At 37.9% G+C, this 17,779-nt stretch overlaps 1 protein-coding gene across 3 annotated transcripts in view; it reads left to right on the top strand.

The window, feature by feature from the left end:
- NKAIN3 (sodium/potassium transporting ATPase interacting 3) overlaps positions 1-17,779 on the top strand; it is a 342,394-nt gene that overhangs the window by 160,360 nt on the left and 164,255 nt on the right. For all 3 annotated transcript variants that reach the window (XM_038128125.1, XM_038128123.1, XM_038128124.1), the window contains exons 2-3: positions 1,745-1,882; positions 11,005-11,085. In XM_038128125.1, coding sequence (XP_037984053.1) covers positions 1,745-1,882; positions 11,005-11,085 — 219 coding nt within the window. The remainder of the gene's footprint in view (positions 1-1,744; positions 1,883-11,004; positions 11,086-17,779) is intronic.

A 17,779-nucleotide genomic window follows, 5' to 3' on the forward strand; every position in this document is an offset into this window, starting at 1 on the left:
TGCTAAGCCAGCTGCCTTCAGTTCTGGGAGTGTGATGGAGCACACTCAGTTTATTGGTGCAGGTGAAGACCAAAGCTGCAGAGGGGTTTCCGTGAATGTCAGGGCAGAGATGGTACTAAGCAAATCCTTGTCTGATTTGACAGCTTCATCTTCTGCTTCCTTGCTGATGTCAGGGCTTCAGGAAGAAGACACATTGTCTCTGAAAAATTGTGGTCTCTGAATTTTTTTAGCTGTTTTGCTGACCCAGAAGATTTTCACTTGTAACGGGAATGAAAAGGTCTCTGGCTCTGGTCATGGATGTCATAAATGCCTTCCAATGTGAGACAGGACTCTCAGTATGTTGTTGCTAGGCCACAAATTGTAAGTTCTGCCTGTGCCAAAGAGCTCTCAAAACTCTTTATTTACCATCCTGCACATAGGATTTGGGACACCCTTGTATTGTACTGTGTGATTTTTCATTTATATATGCTGGGTCAGATGTTTAGCTGATAAAAATCAGTGTAACTTCACTGATTGCAAAGGAGCTGCACCAAGGTGATGATTCAACTTTTATTAATTTTATTGTTTAGATTTATCATATTTATTAAGCTCAGCATAGAGAATATGGTTTTCATGTCTGCTGCAACAGAGGGGTTTTGTACAGAAAAAATGTATTCTGCTCTCACTGACACCTAGTCTCATCTTGCAGGTGAAGATTGAATCTGGCCATAATGTGTAAAATGAAATGGTTTATGTGAAATACCCACATATGATAATACTTTGGTTGGTATTCATAGAGCCATGCTTGCTCCATCTGTCTCAGTTATAAATATTGTAAGTGCATATTTCAGTAAATTTTAGGGTTTGTAACAATGTAGTAAAATCAAGTAGATGTTCATAAATTCTAGCAAGCACAGAAATTCAGTTGTTTCTCAGTAGGTTTCTATTTAGCTGCTCAAGATTATCTTGCTGCAGCTGCAAAAAAATATTGAACTAAGTTTAAACTCCAACAAATATGCTGCTAAGAAAGTTGATTTTCTATGTTTAGAACAGTGAATTGGAGTGTTAAAAATGTGTAGCAAAAGTGTTTGCAGAAGAATTTTATATCTTGCTTTTTGTTTTAATTTTTTTGTCTAATGTTCAGAAATGCAGAATTACCTGAGAACCACATCCTGATGCAAAGATGAAGGCTGACGCTTCTTAGTTTCCTTATTTTCCACACCCAACTAAATCCAGACCCAAAATGCCATGAGGACAGAGGGAGGAGAGCTGTTAGGATGCCACCATTTCTTTCCGACTTGTAGTTGCCCAAAAGTAATGTAGCAGCTTTTGAAGAGCACAGATGGCTCATTTGGCTGCTGGTTTTGAAGCAGTTTGCTCTGAGGTCTTCCAACATTTTCTACTGCCTTTCACCCCCTGAGTCTACGGCTGTGCCTCAGGAGGTCTCAGCAGTCTTCCTTAATTCCTGCATTAAGGGACCCCTGGGATCACAGTGGCCACATGGGGGACTTGTCTGGGCCTGCTGTGCCCTTTTGGGCTTTGAGGAACAGATTGAGGAGCTTGGAGTCGAGTCTAGTTGAGAGTAAATCTTAGAAAACAAAGACATGGGGAAGGGAGAGAGCATGATGGGGTTTGAGAAGCAATAGCAAGGTTTGCACAGCTTCATTCACTCGCTGGTGAAGCCTGGTGCAAATAAGAAAATATCAAGTGTTCTGTCCAACCCATAATTAAAATGTGGATGTTCTGTTTGTGTGTTTTCTTACAGCTGGCAGCATTAGAGAGACAAATCTTTGACTTCCTGGGTTTCCAGTGGGCTCCTATCCTTGGCAATTTCCTACAAATAATAGTTGTCATTTTGGGTTTGTTTGGAACCATCCAGTTTAGGCCTCGATATATAGTCGTGGTAAGTCTCATTTATTATATTTCTTTTTGTTTTTTGCCATAAAGCCTGTCATATTACAAATCAGAATTTTCTTGGTTTCAAAACACCAGATGGTATTTCTGTAGAAACTGTACAGGTCTCCATGTCTTTTTGCAAATTTAGGACTACTAAGTGATTTTTTTTTTTTGAGATTTTGGACATTATCAAAAACAGGTAACCTGGAGAAAGTGCTGCCAAAACTATGACTATGGTACAAGCCAATGAGACGATGTAAATAAATAAATGAAGTACAAACTGTTCTTCTTTTTGTAACAGACAAGCAGAATTGATGGTGATAATAAAAAAAAAATTGCAATGGCCAAGTTATATTTGACTACTTCTTTCTCTAAAGCAGAGAGGAGCAATGATTGTAGAAATTTCTTTGGTCCTGTGACCCATGGGTTCCAAAGAAGTCCCCTTCTCACTTACATGTAATTTTGTCAAGACCTGTATATATGGCTTTGACCCTAAATTATTGTAAATCCTCTCTGATGCTTGTAACTTGAAGCTTCTCAGTTGTTTTTTTCCCATGTTCTCAATATAGCCAGGAACAAAAAGAAATCTCAAAGCTGTGAAGTGAAGTACCAACAACAACAAAAAATCTGTTCCTCCCTCACATTCATTTTTGAATGCAGGAGTATTATGTCTTTACCTGGTAATGGCTGTATTTGGAACATTTTGGTTGTGTTGTCAGTAATGGATTTTAAGAGGCTAAAGTTATCTTTTTCCTCACAAAGGAATGAAATAAATGTCTTCTGGGGAAAACTCGTTAAACAAATACTTTAAAAGCTTCATATTTTCTAGTCAAGCCTGGAATCCTGAAATTCTTTGTCATGTCATAAAAGAAAAAGTGAACAAAAGTGCATCCAAGATTACACTCATGTTCTAAGCTTACAAGCAGATTATAATGAATTGAAAATGGATTGATATAAAAACCAGCACTTTTATCTATTATCTGTGGTTGAAGAACTGGGCATCCATGAATTGATGACTCATCTTTCTGCTCCATGCTCTCAATTTTATACATAAGAAGCTAGTGTAAGCATCAGTAAAATTATGTGGGAAATTCATGTCTGAAGTGCAACACTACAAAATTTCTTGCCCCTCAGGTACATCACTGCTGTTCAATGATGCAAGCTCTGTTTTAATTTTCAAATGAAATGTGACAGATGTTGACTCTTTCTATATCTTTTCCAATGTAATTGAACATTTTAGGCTATACAAAAGTTGTTTTAAAGTAGAGGTAGAAAACTCATAATTAAAGAAACACCTCCCCAGCAAGGTACTTTATGCTGCTTTAACTGAACTCATATTCTGATTGATCTTTAAGCATATATTTAGGAGCTCTAGCTACAGCAAGTGCCAATACTCATTACTGGGGAAGATCAAGGTTTTAGAGCCCAGCTGGTCAAAGTACAGTGCTGATAATACCACGGGTCACAGGTCTGATCCCTATATGGGCCATTCTGTTAAGAGCTGGACTTGATGATTCCTGTGGGTCCCTTCTAGCTCAGAATGTTCTGTGATTACCCACTTCTTCATCCCATCACCACCTCTCTGAGTGATCTGTGATTATATCCTTACTAATGTAGGGTTTACAGGGAAGTAGGAATAGTTTGATCCGAATCCTGAAGTCTGAAGCATGTCTGTAACACGAGATGTTTGTAACTGACCTCACAACTCAACGCCAGCAGAATAGGGTGGCTGTCATGTCTTCCTGTTCCCACTGCTCCCTGTCTGAACACTTCACCAGATCCTCTCCCGCACTTCTGGCAGGAGTTAACTGGATCTGTCAGTAAGTCAGTTCCATTTCTAAGCTGTCAGAAAACCAACCTAGCAAAAAGTGGAGATTTTTTTTGCTAAACTGGTGACCTGAATCCAGTTGGTGAGGTTACAATGGTTGCAGAGGTTGGCATAAGGCAGGGATTGGAACTGCATGTTTATGAACAGCAATGTGGAGGTGGAGGGGAAAGGAGGAGTTGCGAGACTTCTCTTGTTGCTAGCTCCAAACTTGTCAGTTCAGCCTCATGCCTAGCCTTGCCCTCAGGCTGAATTCAGTGAATACCTCAAGCCAGCATAAGCAAAATTCCCTTTGCTCAGCTGCTGCCTTCAGTCCCTGTGCTGTTCCTGATTGCACCAGCACAGGTACCAGTTCAGCCACTTGGTAAACTGTCAAACCAGAACAGATCCAGGTTAAAAACAACTATTTTCTTTACTGGTGTTAATTTAAGTGTAGGTCAGCTCTTTGATGTGCTTTTCTTGTTCCAGGAGATGGGAGAGGGGAAATGGGAAGAAGTAGCCAGAGGAAGGAGAAAAGTGCATGGAGTCTTTACACAGCTGCCCAGGGTCACACCAGCTTTCAGTTCTTGTTGAGCATAGCCTGAGGATCTTCCAGTCTCATGCTCTCCAGAAGCTGGGCTTCTTAGGGCTGTGCCAACCACAGTTTAGCTTTGCTCACTGTCTCCAGAAGCCCCAGAAGGAGTCAGTGATACTGACAGTAAAGATGTCTACCACTGCCGGCTGTATTCACTAAGGCAGAAGTGACAGTCCACCTGTAAACTTTTATTGCTGACTTTAAAATCTTTTTAATGCAAATCTTCAGTAATGTCCTGAATTTCAGTATTAAACACAATGCAGAGAGATTCTTACCAAGGCTCTGAGCAACGAATTAGGCTTCAAACTTATGGAGAAACTTCATGGCCTTCCATGTTCATAGTTACACTTTCAGCCACATCTAAGCCCCTGGATTTGTTAGTGGTTAGTATCCCAAGAATTTGATACTGTGTCTGTGGCTGAAGAAGTATTTTGAGTTATGCTTTTATGTGCTCTTATGTACTTTTCTGATTTAAATTAAGTTTAATCCAGTTTAACTGGAAAAGTAAGTAATTGCTTTAAGAAAACTATGCTTAGTATCCATTGTGTTTTCTGGAAGACTTCCCTGGAAATCAGCTTCACTAATGCAGATGATCACATCACAATATTAAAAAACTGAAGTAAAGAGAGAATTATGTCAGATACAATGGTTTGCTTCTGTAAACTGTCTCCTTAAAATTAATCTGGCATGTGTGCACACAAATGTCCTCATGATAATCTGTCATACTCTGATGGTGATCTTGACTTCAGCTGACCAGCTCTAGAGCCATTGTTTAACCTCAAGAGACTGTTTTTGATCTATCTTCTGCAATGAAGTCTGTGCCTGAAGGTTTCCCTGATAAGTGAACTTACACAAAAGCTTTCACTTTGTCATCTTATGCTGCGTATGTCATGTTCAGTCTCCTCAAATTTTGAAATATGTAAGGGATGGGAAAGTAAGTGAATAAATGTAACACATGTAGGGCCATAATTTGAAGCACATCTATACTGCAGTCAAATATGAAAGTGCTTCTGCAGGCACAATTGAGCAGGCTTTTGTTGCAGGTCCGTAAAGCCAAGAAGTTCAGTGAGGGCTGCAATAGAAACTGATAAAAACAGTAGCAGTTGCATGCTTCTGACTCTTCCACTGCCATTGAACCCAGGCTGGCCAGTTTATCACTAGGATTTAGTGACCACATAAGCTGCACCATAAATATAGTCATTGTAGATTAAAAGTCTGAATAAAGAAATTAGTTTGAGTGATATAGAATTTATCATGAGAGCTTTCTACCAAAAAAAATGTCTCACTATCTGAGAGCTGTCATGCAGTGGCTGATACATGAGGCATCTCTGTTGAGATGGAATTCTTATTCTAAGTAGTTAAAGATAGTGGTTCATGTTCACTGTATACAGTCCCTCAGATACAGGACTATATGGGTGATGATTCTGAAATAAATCTGGAATTTCACTTGCTCATACTTAAAATACCAAGTCCTCAGAGCTTAGGAAACAGAGAGAGAGGGAGTGAGAACTCCCTCCAAGTGTCCTAATTAGTTTAAATCCAATAATTATTTCTAATAGGTTTTGTATTAATTAGTAATTTAGATAAATGTTGTGAACAATTTGTCCTGTCACTAAGCAGATGTGCTATTTTCAGTATTTGAATATTTTGTGATTGAATTAAATCTATGCAAAGTTCCCAGGGGGCATAAAAGTGCAGAGCTGATTCCTAATTTTCTCACATTAGCTCGTTTGAAACTTACCCAAACATTTGCAAAGAAGAAAGAAACAGCTGAATTTCGATTCTTACTATGCTGTTGCACTCTTGTCATGAAGCTCCAGAGCTCTGCTGTGATCTGTTTCCTTGTTCATGCTTTTCCTTTCTTAACTGATCTTGCTATCACCAGCAAGATTTTCAGGCTGTTAAAATTGATTAATGATGATGACAGGATACTTGTTAAAGCTGGGGATCTTCTCCCTCTGCTACTTCTGATATGGGACTTCAAAAGGCTTCTGAATGATGAGTCATATAGCTAAAATTGCAAAAGCCAGGCTCAAAGCTGAAAAAAAAATAGCGAGGGATGAAAATAATACATTTAAATAGGGAGAATCTATGGTGGAAATCTCTGCTTTACTTGCCTTAATGTATTCCATTAAATAATATGATATATAGGCAATGGATATAGTTGAAAAGCAAGGAAAGAGTTTCTTAAAAAAAAAACAAAAATAAAAAACCAGAACAGCATAAGAAAGGCTGTGTAGGATACTTTATTCAGTATTCAAACAAATGTTATACAGACAGTGAAAACATGTGTGAAATACTTAGGCTTCCAACATTACTTGTTGAATTATCCTTCCTGGTAAGTCCTGTGTTGTTACTGCTCCATCATGCTGATTTATGTAACTTCCCTTGCCATCTTTCATAAATATAGCTAATAAGGCTCTGCAAGTACTGATGCCAGGTATTACAGGGGGATGATTTGACGACTCAGTGGTTGCTCCTTTCCCTTGAAGTATCCTCGAGCCAACATTCATTCCCTCTAATGCCATGAATGACACTGTCACAGTAGTTGCTGCACTTCAGATTTAAATATACTCTTGAGACTGTTTATTCATTAAAGCTAAGCTTACCCCACAATCCTTATTATATTCAAACTTATAAAATTCCCTTTTTTCTTTCCCTTAACCAGTTGTTCTTGTGACATCGTGTCCATCCAATGCAATTGTTTTAACCTAGAAATGTTTGTATTTCACTGATATATGAAACGTATCTCTGCATTGGTTTCAGTATGATTCTAGAGTCAGGAGGTTTTGGAGTCAAATCTTACTGTTGCAGAGAGGCTGACATTATGAAAGGAGATATTTATTAGATGTTTAACCTGTAAGGTCTAGTGAGTACTCCCTCCACTTTATTGGTAAGACTTCAAATGCTTCCTCACACCACATAGTATACAATCATTAGTGCAAAGGCCAAGAGCAAGGACAAAATGTAGTGTGTTATGGGGAGAAATAAGCAAGGATTATGACCTGGGCCTAGGTCCTTACTCTAGAAGGAAACTGTTACAAAAATGTCCAGGTGATTTTTAAGTGGTGCATCATTTGGGATATAGACTAAAAATACCAACTCTTCTTTTTGATTCAACCTGTGTGGAAAATTCCTTCTTCATGCCAGGTGGTGAGGGTTGTGACACTGAGTATGAGGCCAGCTGAGCTGGGGTGATCAGAATGTGGGTGGCCAAAAAACTAGGCAGGAATTGCTGGGTGTGGGAAGGTGAGAGTGAGCAGACCCAGCAGGTTGGAGAGGATAATGTTCAGGACACAGAGTGGGAGAGGTTAAATGGCAGGTCAGATCATGAAACAGGTTAGGTGCCTGGGAGGGAAGTGAAAGCTGACGGTCAGTGTGCCCCTGATGTCTCAGACCTTAACCATTCCTACACTGAGAGAAAATTACCGGCATGCATGATGTGCCCCTTCACACAGAGGATGGCAATTTGGACTGTTGCTCTGTTAGCAAAAATAATGAATCTGCATCATGGATCTAAAAGTTACACCTTTCTTAATGACTCAAGCAGGTGTTAGTGTGATGCCACATATAGGAATATTGCTTGGTGGTTTGTGGTTTTTTTAACCTAAAAGGTATATACATATAAATTTATTCAATGCATATAATGTCAGAAATTATTACAATTTTTTCAGAAAGAAATACTCAAAATTTTAGAAAAGTTGCTTTTAAAGCCCTTCTGTGCAGTCTTACTATGGTTCTTTTATATATTTGCTGATATGAACTAGATAGACACCTACTAGTTCTTATATTTTTGCCTCAGTTTCAGTAGAAAGGATAGACATTTGAGGGTTTTCTGGTGATCACGGATGTAGAATAGAAACCTGATTTTCAGGAAACAGAAGACAATGGGAAGAGTGAAGCACATGCTACCAAGAAAAAAAGGATTGCTTTTGATCTGAAGGCTGTGCTCAGTAGCTGAGTTTTATCTCTGCTCTCAACCACCGAAACCTTTTTTTTTACTCAAAGTGAGTCACTTTAACCAAACCTGCCGCATGCTTTGTTTTCTCCTTGCATTCTGGATTCTTGTCTTGAGACCTTGTGATCTGATTTGCACAAGTGCTGCTCGTTCCGCCACAGGGAACTGAACACTAAGTTTGTAAACTGAGTGTACAACCTCAAGCATTCTGAAAAATGATCTCTTAAGGACCTCAAGTTGGATGCTTATAATGTATGAATACTTCTGAATGTAATCTCTGCATGTATCAGAACATCATTTGCATTCTGAGAGTTGTATCATTCCCCTATAACATAAAATAAATTAGTTAATGTTTGTGCAGCTCTCACATATTACAGTGATGAGCATCTTAGTAAACCTCATGAGGAAATTAATATTCTGTCCTCAGAGCAGGGTCTGAGCCACAAGGAGAAAAGAAGTATTGAGCTAGCTGTTCATATAATGTGTTGGGGGAGGTAAGATCTTTTAACATAAAAATATATCTTTGATGATTTTACTAATGTTTGGATTGTATTGCACAACCACAAAATAGAAAAGTTAAGTTGGCATGCACAGCCCAAATTCTGACATTTCCTAATTTTGCCTTCTTGCCTTTGCTGTCTTATAGCCTTTCCTTAAGTACCTATAAAACTATGCGAGGAAAGAATTTGCTCCTTGAATATCCAAGAAGACAATAACTTTCCTACTTAAAAAAAGTATAGTACTAATTACTGAACATAATGTAATTGTTGTGTTTACAAAACAAATGGAGCTCAAATTTAGATCTCTGCAGTTCTGTGAGGGTGTAAGAAGAGCCTCTCCATACACAGCAGCTGGGTTTCAAGGTGCACACCTGCTTTGCACCTGCACTTCTCTTTCAGTATTCCTCATGGTGGAGCAGGAACCAAACTGGTCCAAACTGTGTAAAACAGCATAGCCTGGCCTGGGAAAGCAGGGTCTGACAGTTTTTGCCTGCGCAGTGTAGCATTGGTACCCACAGGACAGAATGAGGCCATTAACAGATTTGGCTTGGTCTTGCAGATCAAATAGAACTGCTTTTGTTGTGGTGACAGATTTAGTTCACAGATAGATAAAAAATTCTTTCTTCAAAAAGAGAATGCTTCCAAATAGTCAAAATTCTGCTTTTTACGTGCAACTGGAATTGTATGAGTTGTTCATTAATTTTGAACTCTCTGCATGTAATATTCTGAATATAAATGTTAGAAAATCAGTAGTTGATGATGGCATCAAGTCACTACAAAGTCAACAAATGCAGTAAAACGTGATATACTCTAGGTTAGTCATATGAACAGTACAGACCACAATAGCTTTTTCTGTTTTATAATAACCCAGCCTTCAGTTGTCACACTTTTCTGTAAGACGGAAGAAACGGCCCAGGAGTGTTACTCTTGTTTTGGTTCTTAGTGACCTACTTCTTGGACCACTGCCCAACTGCCTACATACCTCAGCAGAAATTATATTAAAGCAGTCGACCTTTTTGATGTACAGAAAAGGCCCTATGCAGGGGGGAATAACCAAGGTGGGGAAAGAGTTTAATCCTCTTTACCTGAACCTTTCATTATACATGACAGGGAGAGGAATGAAGAGGGGAACAAACCCAAGACTGCCCGAGAAAGCCAAACTGATAGCACCTGTGCAATGCATTGTAGTTCAGTATGTGGAGCTTTAATGATTATATTGAAGAAAAAAAAATAGATACTAACCCTCATCTGGCCACAGCTCAGTAGACTTGCAAAAGCTCTTAGCAGCAGTTCTCCTCTGTGAAGGCTCCAAGTGTGTAAACATGAAGTGGCAGTGCTGCTGCTCACTGCATTTGTTCCAGTGGATGCAGCTCCAGCATGGCTGCGTGGACACTTGGCCCATCAGGATGAGATGCTGCTGAGGTGGAGTGCCTGGAGAGATCATTGGGAATAGTGTACAGCTGTATGTCAGTCAACAGTGCATCGGTAGAGAAATGGTGCCAGTCTGTTGTGCTGACAGGTAAAATGCAAATGTTGATTTGAAGTAGATGAAATAATGTCCCATATTTGCTGTGGGTGCTGTATGAGTTCAGTACGATGCTGGAGATCCCAAGGAGAGGTATGGATATGTTCAACTGTTAAGTATGCTTTGTAGGATCAGATTCATGGCAAAAGGATTGGAGAAGTAGTGAGCTAATTTTAAAGCAATAAAGTACGTTTTACTGTGAAAGACTCTTGAGAGATCAGATTTACACTTTACCTATTTGTTTAAAAAGAAAAAAAAATCTAGATTACCAGATCAATAGCTCTTCTGGGTTTTTGGTGGTGGGGTTTTTTCTTGTACCTTTCTTCATAATATTTAAATGTTATTTCAATAATGTTTACCTATTTAGGTGTTTTCCTTATCTGAAATTTCCTTTAGGAGGAAATTTCAGATAAATTGTGATTTAAAAATGACTCAGAGTTGTCCCAAAACCAGTCAGCATTTTGAACTAATTGATATCAGTAGGATAGTGTAAAACTGTAAAGAATAAATCTGTTTTATTGGTATTTATTTAGTGCAGCAATGAATATTGAATTTGTAATTTCCAGTGGTTCTTAGGGGACTTCTGCAGGGGTAGCTCCTTTTCTGAACTTTCTGTTCTTGGCTGTTCCCAGAAGAACAATACTTATTGATATCAGTTTTTTATTATTGATCTGCTCAGCATGAAGTCGTTTCATCTTAACGTTTTATTTTTCTCTCTTTTTTGCTCTCATCCGGCTTTGTGTTTAGTACACGGTGTGGACTGCCCTGTGGGTCACCTGGAATGTTTTCATTATCTGCTTCTATTTGGAAGTAGGCGGGCTTTCTAAGGTAGGTCACTTACCCTTCTTCAGATTTATGGGAGGGTGTCTCAACAGCAGGACTCTCAGATTTCAGAAGACTGCAGCCACAGAGGAAAAATGTGGTTGTTTGAACATACAATTTGATCTGCGGAGTTTCCCTCCAACAAGAACTGTGATGTTTGAACTTCTCCCTGCCAGTAAATAGTCATAGGTTTGAAGTACATGAATGCAATGAATCTGAATTACAGTTGCCTTCTGAAGTATCATCCCAAGGGGAGAGGTGGGAAGGAATTCAGTTGTAAATTTGAGGTCCTTTTTGATTGTTGAAAAGCAGGCAGTATCATTTTGGTTGAATTTTCAAGTGTGTGTAAAAAATGTGAATTTCCAAGACTGCTTTGAAAGAAAATTACTAAGAAGGTTAATGTGACAACTTGCTGAGCAAACTGATCTCGCAGTGAGAATGTTAATTCTTTGTAAAAAAGAACAAATGGCAAAGAGTGACTTTTGTCACATCTGAATAAAACTTTCCTTTATATGGCATTCAGTGTTTTAGGTCACCAATTCTTTATTCAGTCCTCTGATTAGAGCAGAAATATTTGCTGGAATTATCAAGAGATGTGTGCTGGTTCAAGGCAGCACTTGTTAGCCTAGGTTATGCTCAGCATAGTATCTGCAGGGAATTTCATAGAACACCTGCTGGTTTTTATCCTCCAGCTGGACACAGACGATACAGATCTTGGTTTACCACATTTACCACATTTAAATGATTCCAGGCACAGTACGCTCATGGCACATGCTGATCTCAGCATTATTAGTCACTGATACTGGTTATAGATTTAGTGATTTGAACTGCATTACTGTTAATTCATGCAATGCTTTTAGAGAATGCAGCCCTGTGCCATGTGCTCTGGGAAGACCCTGCTTGAGCAGGGAGGTGGGACCAGATGACCCACTGTGGTCCTTTCCAACCTGACCCATTTTTGTTTACTCCACTCAGTTCTGAGTGAAACATTTATGAACTATGTACTTGGTAGGATTAATCTAGGATTCCTAGCTTTTGGTTGACAACAAACAGAAAGCAGATGAAACCAATTTAATAAGAAATAAGAGTTCATTTACGCAGTAGAAATTCCATTTAAATTTACGCTTTCAGTGATAGGTTCCTTTGGTGATAAAATTGCATAATGAAAAGCTGCAACAGTTTATTTTTCCTTCAATTATGTAGCTCATGAGATGTTACAGGCTTGATAAAGAAATTAGTCCACTTCATAGAGGATCAAAATAAATGATCCTTATGATATGTTCTAACTTAAAAATCTATTAGATGAACAGAAGAGCTACACATAGAAAAGGTGAATAACCAAATAATAGTTCATTCTTATGATACAAAGAGGTTGTATACTTTTATTTATTTGGGTCATGTCTGTTTTGTAGTGACTATTACATTTTATGTGTAAGGAATATATTTATCTAAGCGCCTAGGAAGTGAAGCAAAGCTTTTAGTCTGACCCTTGAATTTGTTTGCAAGTGATTCTGATCATATGCTCAGTTAAGAGGTTTATAAATCAGCTGGTGTGAATTGAAATCCTTCATCTTCCAATTTCAGTTCTGTGTTTCACTTTTCGCTCTTCTTACTTAACATGACAAATCACAATGCAGAGAAATAGTAGCAAAAATACTACCTGGCAGCTGACAAAATTCCCTTTTATAAGATTATACTTCAGTTAATCTCAACATTTTTGTGGAACTTTTATCTTGTGGTTTATAATTGCAGTTAAGAAGTGTTTCTTAACAAGGTGATAGACACAAAATTACAACTGTGGAAGTTAACTGCACTAGTATAAATTATGCCAAAGGTATGAGTATCAAGACCAACTTAGCAATGATAGAATTAAGAAACTTTTTCGGTACATCACAGTATTTTGGATCTATTTATTTGTCTTTCCGAAAATTTTGCTGGATACGGTGAGGCCATCAAGAGACTAAGGTCTTTTTGTTCCATATACATAAAGTACTGAGTATTTATTATTTGTTTAATATGTCACAGCAAATTTAATTGGGACCCATATTTTATCCAAGATACTAGTTGAAAAAAATCATCATTTCCTCCATGAATATGTTCCTCTGTTGTCAGACATGATAGAAAAATGCTGTTATTAGAGTACATTAGTGTGGCTGGGAAATCAAACACCATAATAAGATTTCCAAGTATGGTTGTTTATTCAGCATTGAAATCTTGGCAGGCAATATTCACTTTTTTTTCTTCCTATTGTTCTCTTTTTCCATTAAAGAAAGAAAAAGAAACTGTATCTTTGAAATGAATACAGATTGATTACAATTTTAAACTTCTGTTGACATTCTATCAGGGAAAATTGTAATGCTGTCAGGCAGGTGACTGATTTCTGTTGGCTTGTTTGTTTTTAAGCACTACAATGTTTGTATTTGCTCTGACCAGAATGAGCTAGCTCCTGGTTGACGTCCCATGAGTTTATTAAGACTTTAATAATGAATGCTTCTGAAAATCTAACTTTGTACAATAATAAATGGTAATTTTAATTCAATATCTGCCCATGGAGCATGCAGACAGACTTTTCAAATGTTACAGTGGAACGTACCACTGCTGAAATTTTGCTCAGATCTTATTTCTGAAGTGGGGAGGAGGATCTCCTTTGAATATTCACTTTTTGAATTCTGCCAGGAAGTTCCACTGCAGGTAATGAAAAATTTGAAAGAGAATAAGAGGGACTACCTGAATAGGTAACGTAGGCCTGTTTACTGTGAAAGTTTGAAACATTTTCCCTTCAATTATCTTCAATTATAATTTTCTTGATAAACTAAGCACCCTCCAATAGCTACACTATGGTGATTAAGGCAGTCTCCTGGGAAAAGGATGATATAGATTCAAGTCGTCTTGGGTGCAAAAGGGAAATAAACACAGCTCTCCCACAGCTGCTGTTGTCAGTAGAAATCTAATGAGCAACTGTTTCCTCTTTAACTGCCTTATAAACAACATAGAGGTCAAGATCCTTCTTCACTTATGTAACAGATGCACAAATAAAATTGTAATGCTTTTTTCAGGGCTAAAGAAATTGTATTTGATCAGATATAAAATAAATATACCTATATACCCCTTTTTTATTTGTAATAATTTTTTTCTGATTTTAGCAGCAATGAAACTGCTCGTATGAAATAAAAGAATTTTGCCCATCTTTTTTCATTTACTACTTTTCTGAAATTGGAAACATAATTTTTAGTGTTAACCATTCCATATGAGAGAAACAAAGCTGTTAATATGACATGACCTTTTAATTCTTTGTTGCAGGATGACAGCTTACTACATCCATGCACAAGCTCATTAATTGTTTTGATCTCATTCTGTCTTGAAATGAAATTAAGTTCTAATTGTCACATTCCAGAGTATAGGCATTAAAGCAGACAAAAACACAAACTGTTTTCCTGAAGTTTTGTATGTGCTTAAATATGGACCCCATAATTTCTAATGTGTGTAAGCCAGCCCTCCATCTGCAGCAATACATGGTGTTATGTAGTCCTGTTCAAAGGAGTCTTTGTCTGTTTAGAATGTGCAGTTATTAATTCTGTTGTCACATCCCCCGAGTATTTCAGGTCCAGTATGAAAATAGCTGTATTCATTTGCATTTATCATTTGCTATTCCAATTTTTTATAGGCCATTTTTTCTACTGCTTTTGTATTTGTGAGTTACTGGCATTTCTTTCCATGTGTTAAAACCTTTATTTGGTAAATGTATAGCAGCATTGTGGTATTGTGTACACCTTTCCTGTTGTTTCATATGCCTTACCTAAGCAGCTGGGTTACATTGATGAGCTCTTTTCTTTTTCTAGGATGTTTCTGCTTGTCCTGCATGGCTTTTCCATGGCATGCTTCTTTGCTGTGAACCATGCCCCATTCTGGATTTAAGTTTTGCTCTCAAAATTGAGCTCTGTGTCAACTGACTCTTCTAATTTTTTGGCCAAGGATTTGCCTGACACACGCTCATATATTCAGTAGGAAACTATTTCTAAACAGCTTATGCTTATTACCTTGTCCTTAGTTTTACATATTGAGTGAATGTGAGCTCTCTGATCTGCCTGTGGCACCAACTTCATTAGCCTTTCCCCTGAAGCCAAAGGAAGTTTCACTTATGTAATTTAATGAAACAATACTTTTTCATGTGTTTTTTCCTAGTAATATTTACTTTGGTCAATGGATGATCAAAGTTTGTAGGGCTCCCATCCAGCCTTATTAAGCTGGAGACAGAACTGTAGGCCAAATTATTATATGGATCTGAAGTTGGAGGATAGAATTATCTGACAAAATTAATGATTTCTTCCATCTGAGGAAAAAATGGACTAATAATTTACTTATTAAAATGCTGAGAGACTGGAAACCTAGTGCTCTTTTCCAAACAAAATGTTGTATGTCAGAATGAGAGTTAATTATGTGAACTTTATACTGGCTACTTGTGAAATCAAATTTATTCCATCTGGTGCATGTCAGTCAATCCTTAATTGTGCTGCAATTATATCTTATCATCTCAAATGGAGTAAATTAAGCTCAGAACCAATGCCAATTTGTATTAATAGAGATGTTATGGTGTATGCTTGGGCTTGTGCCTTTTTTTAATGTGAAATGATAGCATTGGTTGAATTTATATCAGCAATATGAAAGAAAAAGTGATTCTCTTTCTAACTTGTGCTGATGTAAGTGACAAAACAGACACCATTATTTTGGTTTAATTATCGTCGTAATTAGCTCCATAGAATTACCCACTCCAGAAAGCTCAGGGACAAAGTTGGCCGCATCCATAAAAGCAACATGGAAAATCAATAGATGGAGGATAAAGGACTTCTTTAGTCTAAGCAGAGGATAGGTCATTGTGCATCTACTCACATGTAAGTGACTTTTATATGGTGGAAGGTTTTTTTTTTTTTCATATCCACTGGGAAGAAGAGCAAGAAATAATTTGCTGAGCATGTGGCAAAAACGATTTGGTTGGAGGTCAGGAGAAGCATTGTAATAATAAGGACACTGAAGAAGATTTAAACCTGCTACAAAGCCTTAGTAATAGACAACTCTTCTACTGCACTATTTTTGATCTATGGAAAAAAGCCTCTGTCAAGATAAAACCCTGAGTGAGTGTCCATGGATGGTTTAGAGTAGGAGTGTTTACATTCAAAAAATTAGTACAAGTTGAAGACTCAAAACCTTATCTTAATTAAGAGTCTTAAACATTTCATCATGAGTGTTACTGCAGCTGGGGAGCTTGAGGTGTCTCTGGCTTTTCCCCCCAGAGGATCTGTAGGGACACAGGAGACGCTAGTGACGTCTCCTGGGAGGCTGGTCTCCTGGGAGTGGGTTTTGGGTGTGCACAGGTGGGGTTTTACTGTTCAGCTGTGTGACAACAAGAGGGAGACAACACTGTCATTGCTGCTTACTCTTGGTAGAGATTAGATCTCTGTTACAGACAAAACTCGTGTGCTGTCTGTTCAATTGATGGATTTTCAGTTGAACACAAATCACTGCCTTCACTGAGAGCAAAGCAAGAGTGATAACAGTGCATTTCTTTGCTGCTGTACATAGTGTATATGTTCATGTACAGCTCAGCTGAGAATTTCTTCCCACACACCTCTTATTCATCATCACATCCTTTTGTCTCTCTTGGGAGACTACACACACTTAACTTCTAATTCTCCTCAGTACTGTGTGTTTGTTTGCTCCAGGTGATGCCATCAGCTGCTACCAGCTGAGATGTTCACAATGATGGCTCATGCTCTGGATGTGGCTGTAGGCCTTCTGCAATTTCGAGACATTACAAATTACTAATTTTATACCAGTAGTTAAATATAATCTCTTCCGAGCATATGCAGTAGTAAAATTCAACTTGCAGAAAGTAAACCTGATGGAAAGGTTGGGTTTGTTTCTTTGAGGTTTGGACCCTCTCACCTTCTCTTCCTTCCTCTACTTTATTATTCCCAAAGGGTTTAATTTTTTATTTTTGTAAGTAATGCTCCAGAATCTTCTCTGACATTAAAAAAGGAGGAATGCTAATCAAATAGTACTTTAGTAAATATAATTAGGATAATATAAAGCAAAACCAGACCAAATATAAGTTTTAATGCTCACATCATATAATCCATTTAACTCCCTTGGCCTTCACGCTTTCTTTGAACCAGCTCTCAGGTGTAATTTTTTGGTTTTTTTAAAAAAAAAGGTTTTAGAAACAGTTCCCTCCTTTTAGTTTTTCTTGTGCCCTTTCCTACAGTAGAGGCTCCACTGAAATGTGCTTGCAAAAATATGAATTTCTAATATGACCTTCCTTATTCAAGTTGCTCCTCCCATCCTGCTGCTCTCTCACTATAAAAAGAAATAATCTCCAGGTTCAATTGTACTTAATACTTTTCCATAATGTTCTGCTCAAACAGCAACCTTTTGAATTTTTAATTACTTTGGCAATAAACCTGGAAACCAATTTACTGTGAAGTTATGCAGTGTAATATTGAACAGAAACAACATTTCAGCACTTCAGAATAATGGCTCTGGCCTTGGCTGGTGTTAGGTAGCGTTAGTCATAGATTAACATGGAGTTGGGGTGCCTTTCAATGGTATTTGCAAACAGGATTTTTTGATGTTGTGTTAGGCTGACACCAGTACGTGCAGGAGCAGAAAAATCTGTGTGGTAGTTTCTGTATAGAATACAATGACT

The sequence above is a fragment of the Motacilla alba genome, chromosome 2 (assembly GCF_015832195.1).
Source record: "Motacilla alba alba isolate MOTALB_02 chromosome 2, Motacilla_alba_V1.0_pri, whole genome shotgun sequence".
NCBI classification, from domain to species: domain Eukaryota; kingdom Metazoa; phylum Chordata; class Aves; order Passeriformes; family Motacillidae; genus Motacilla; species Motacilla alba.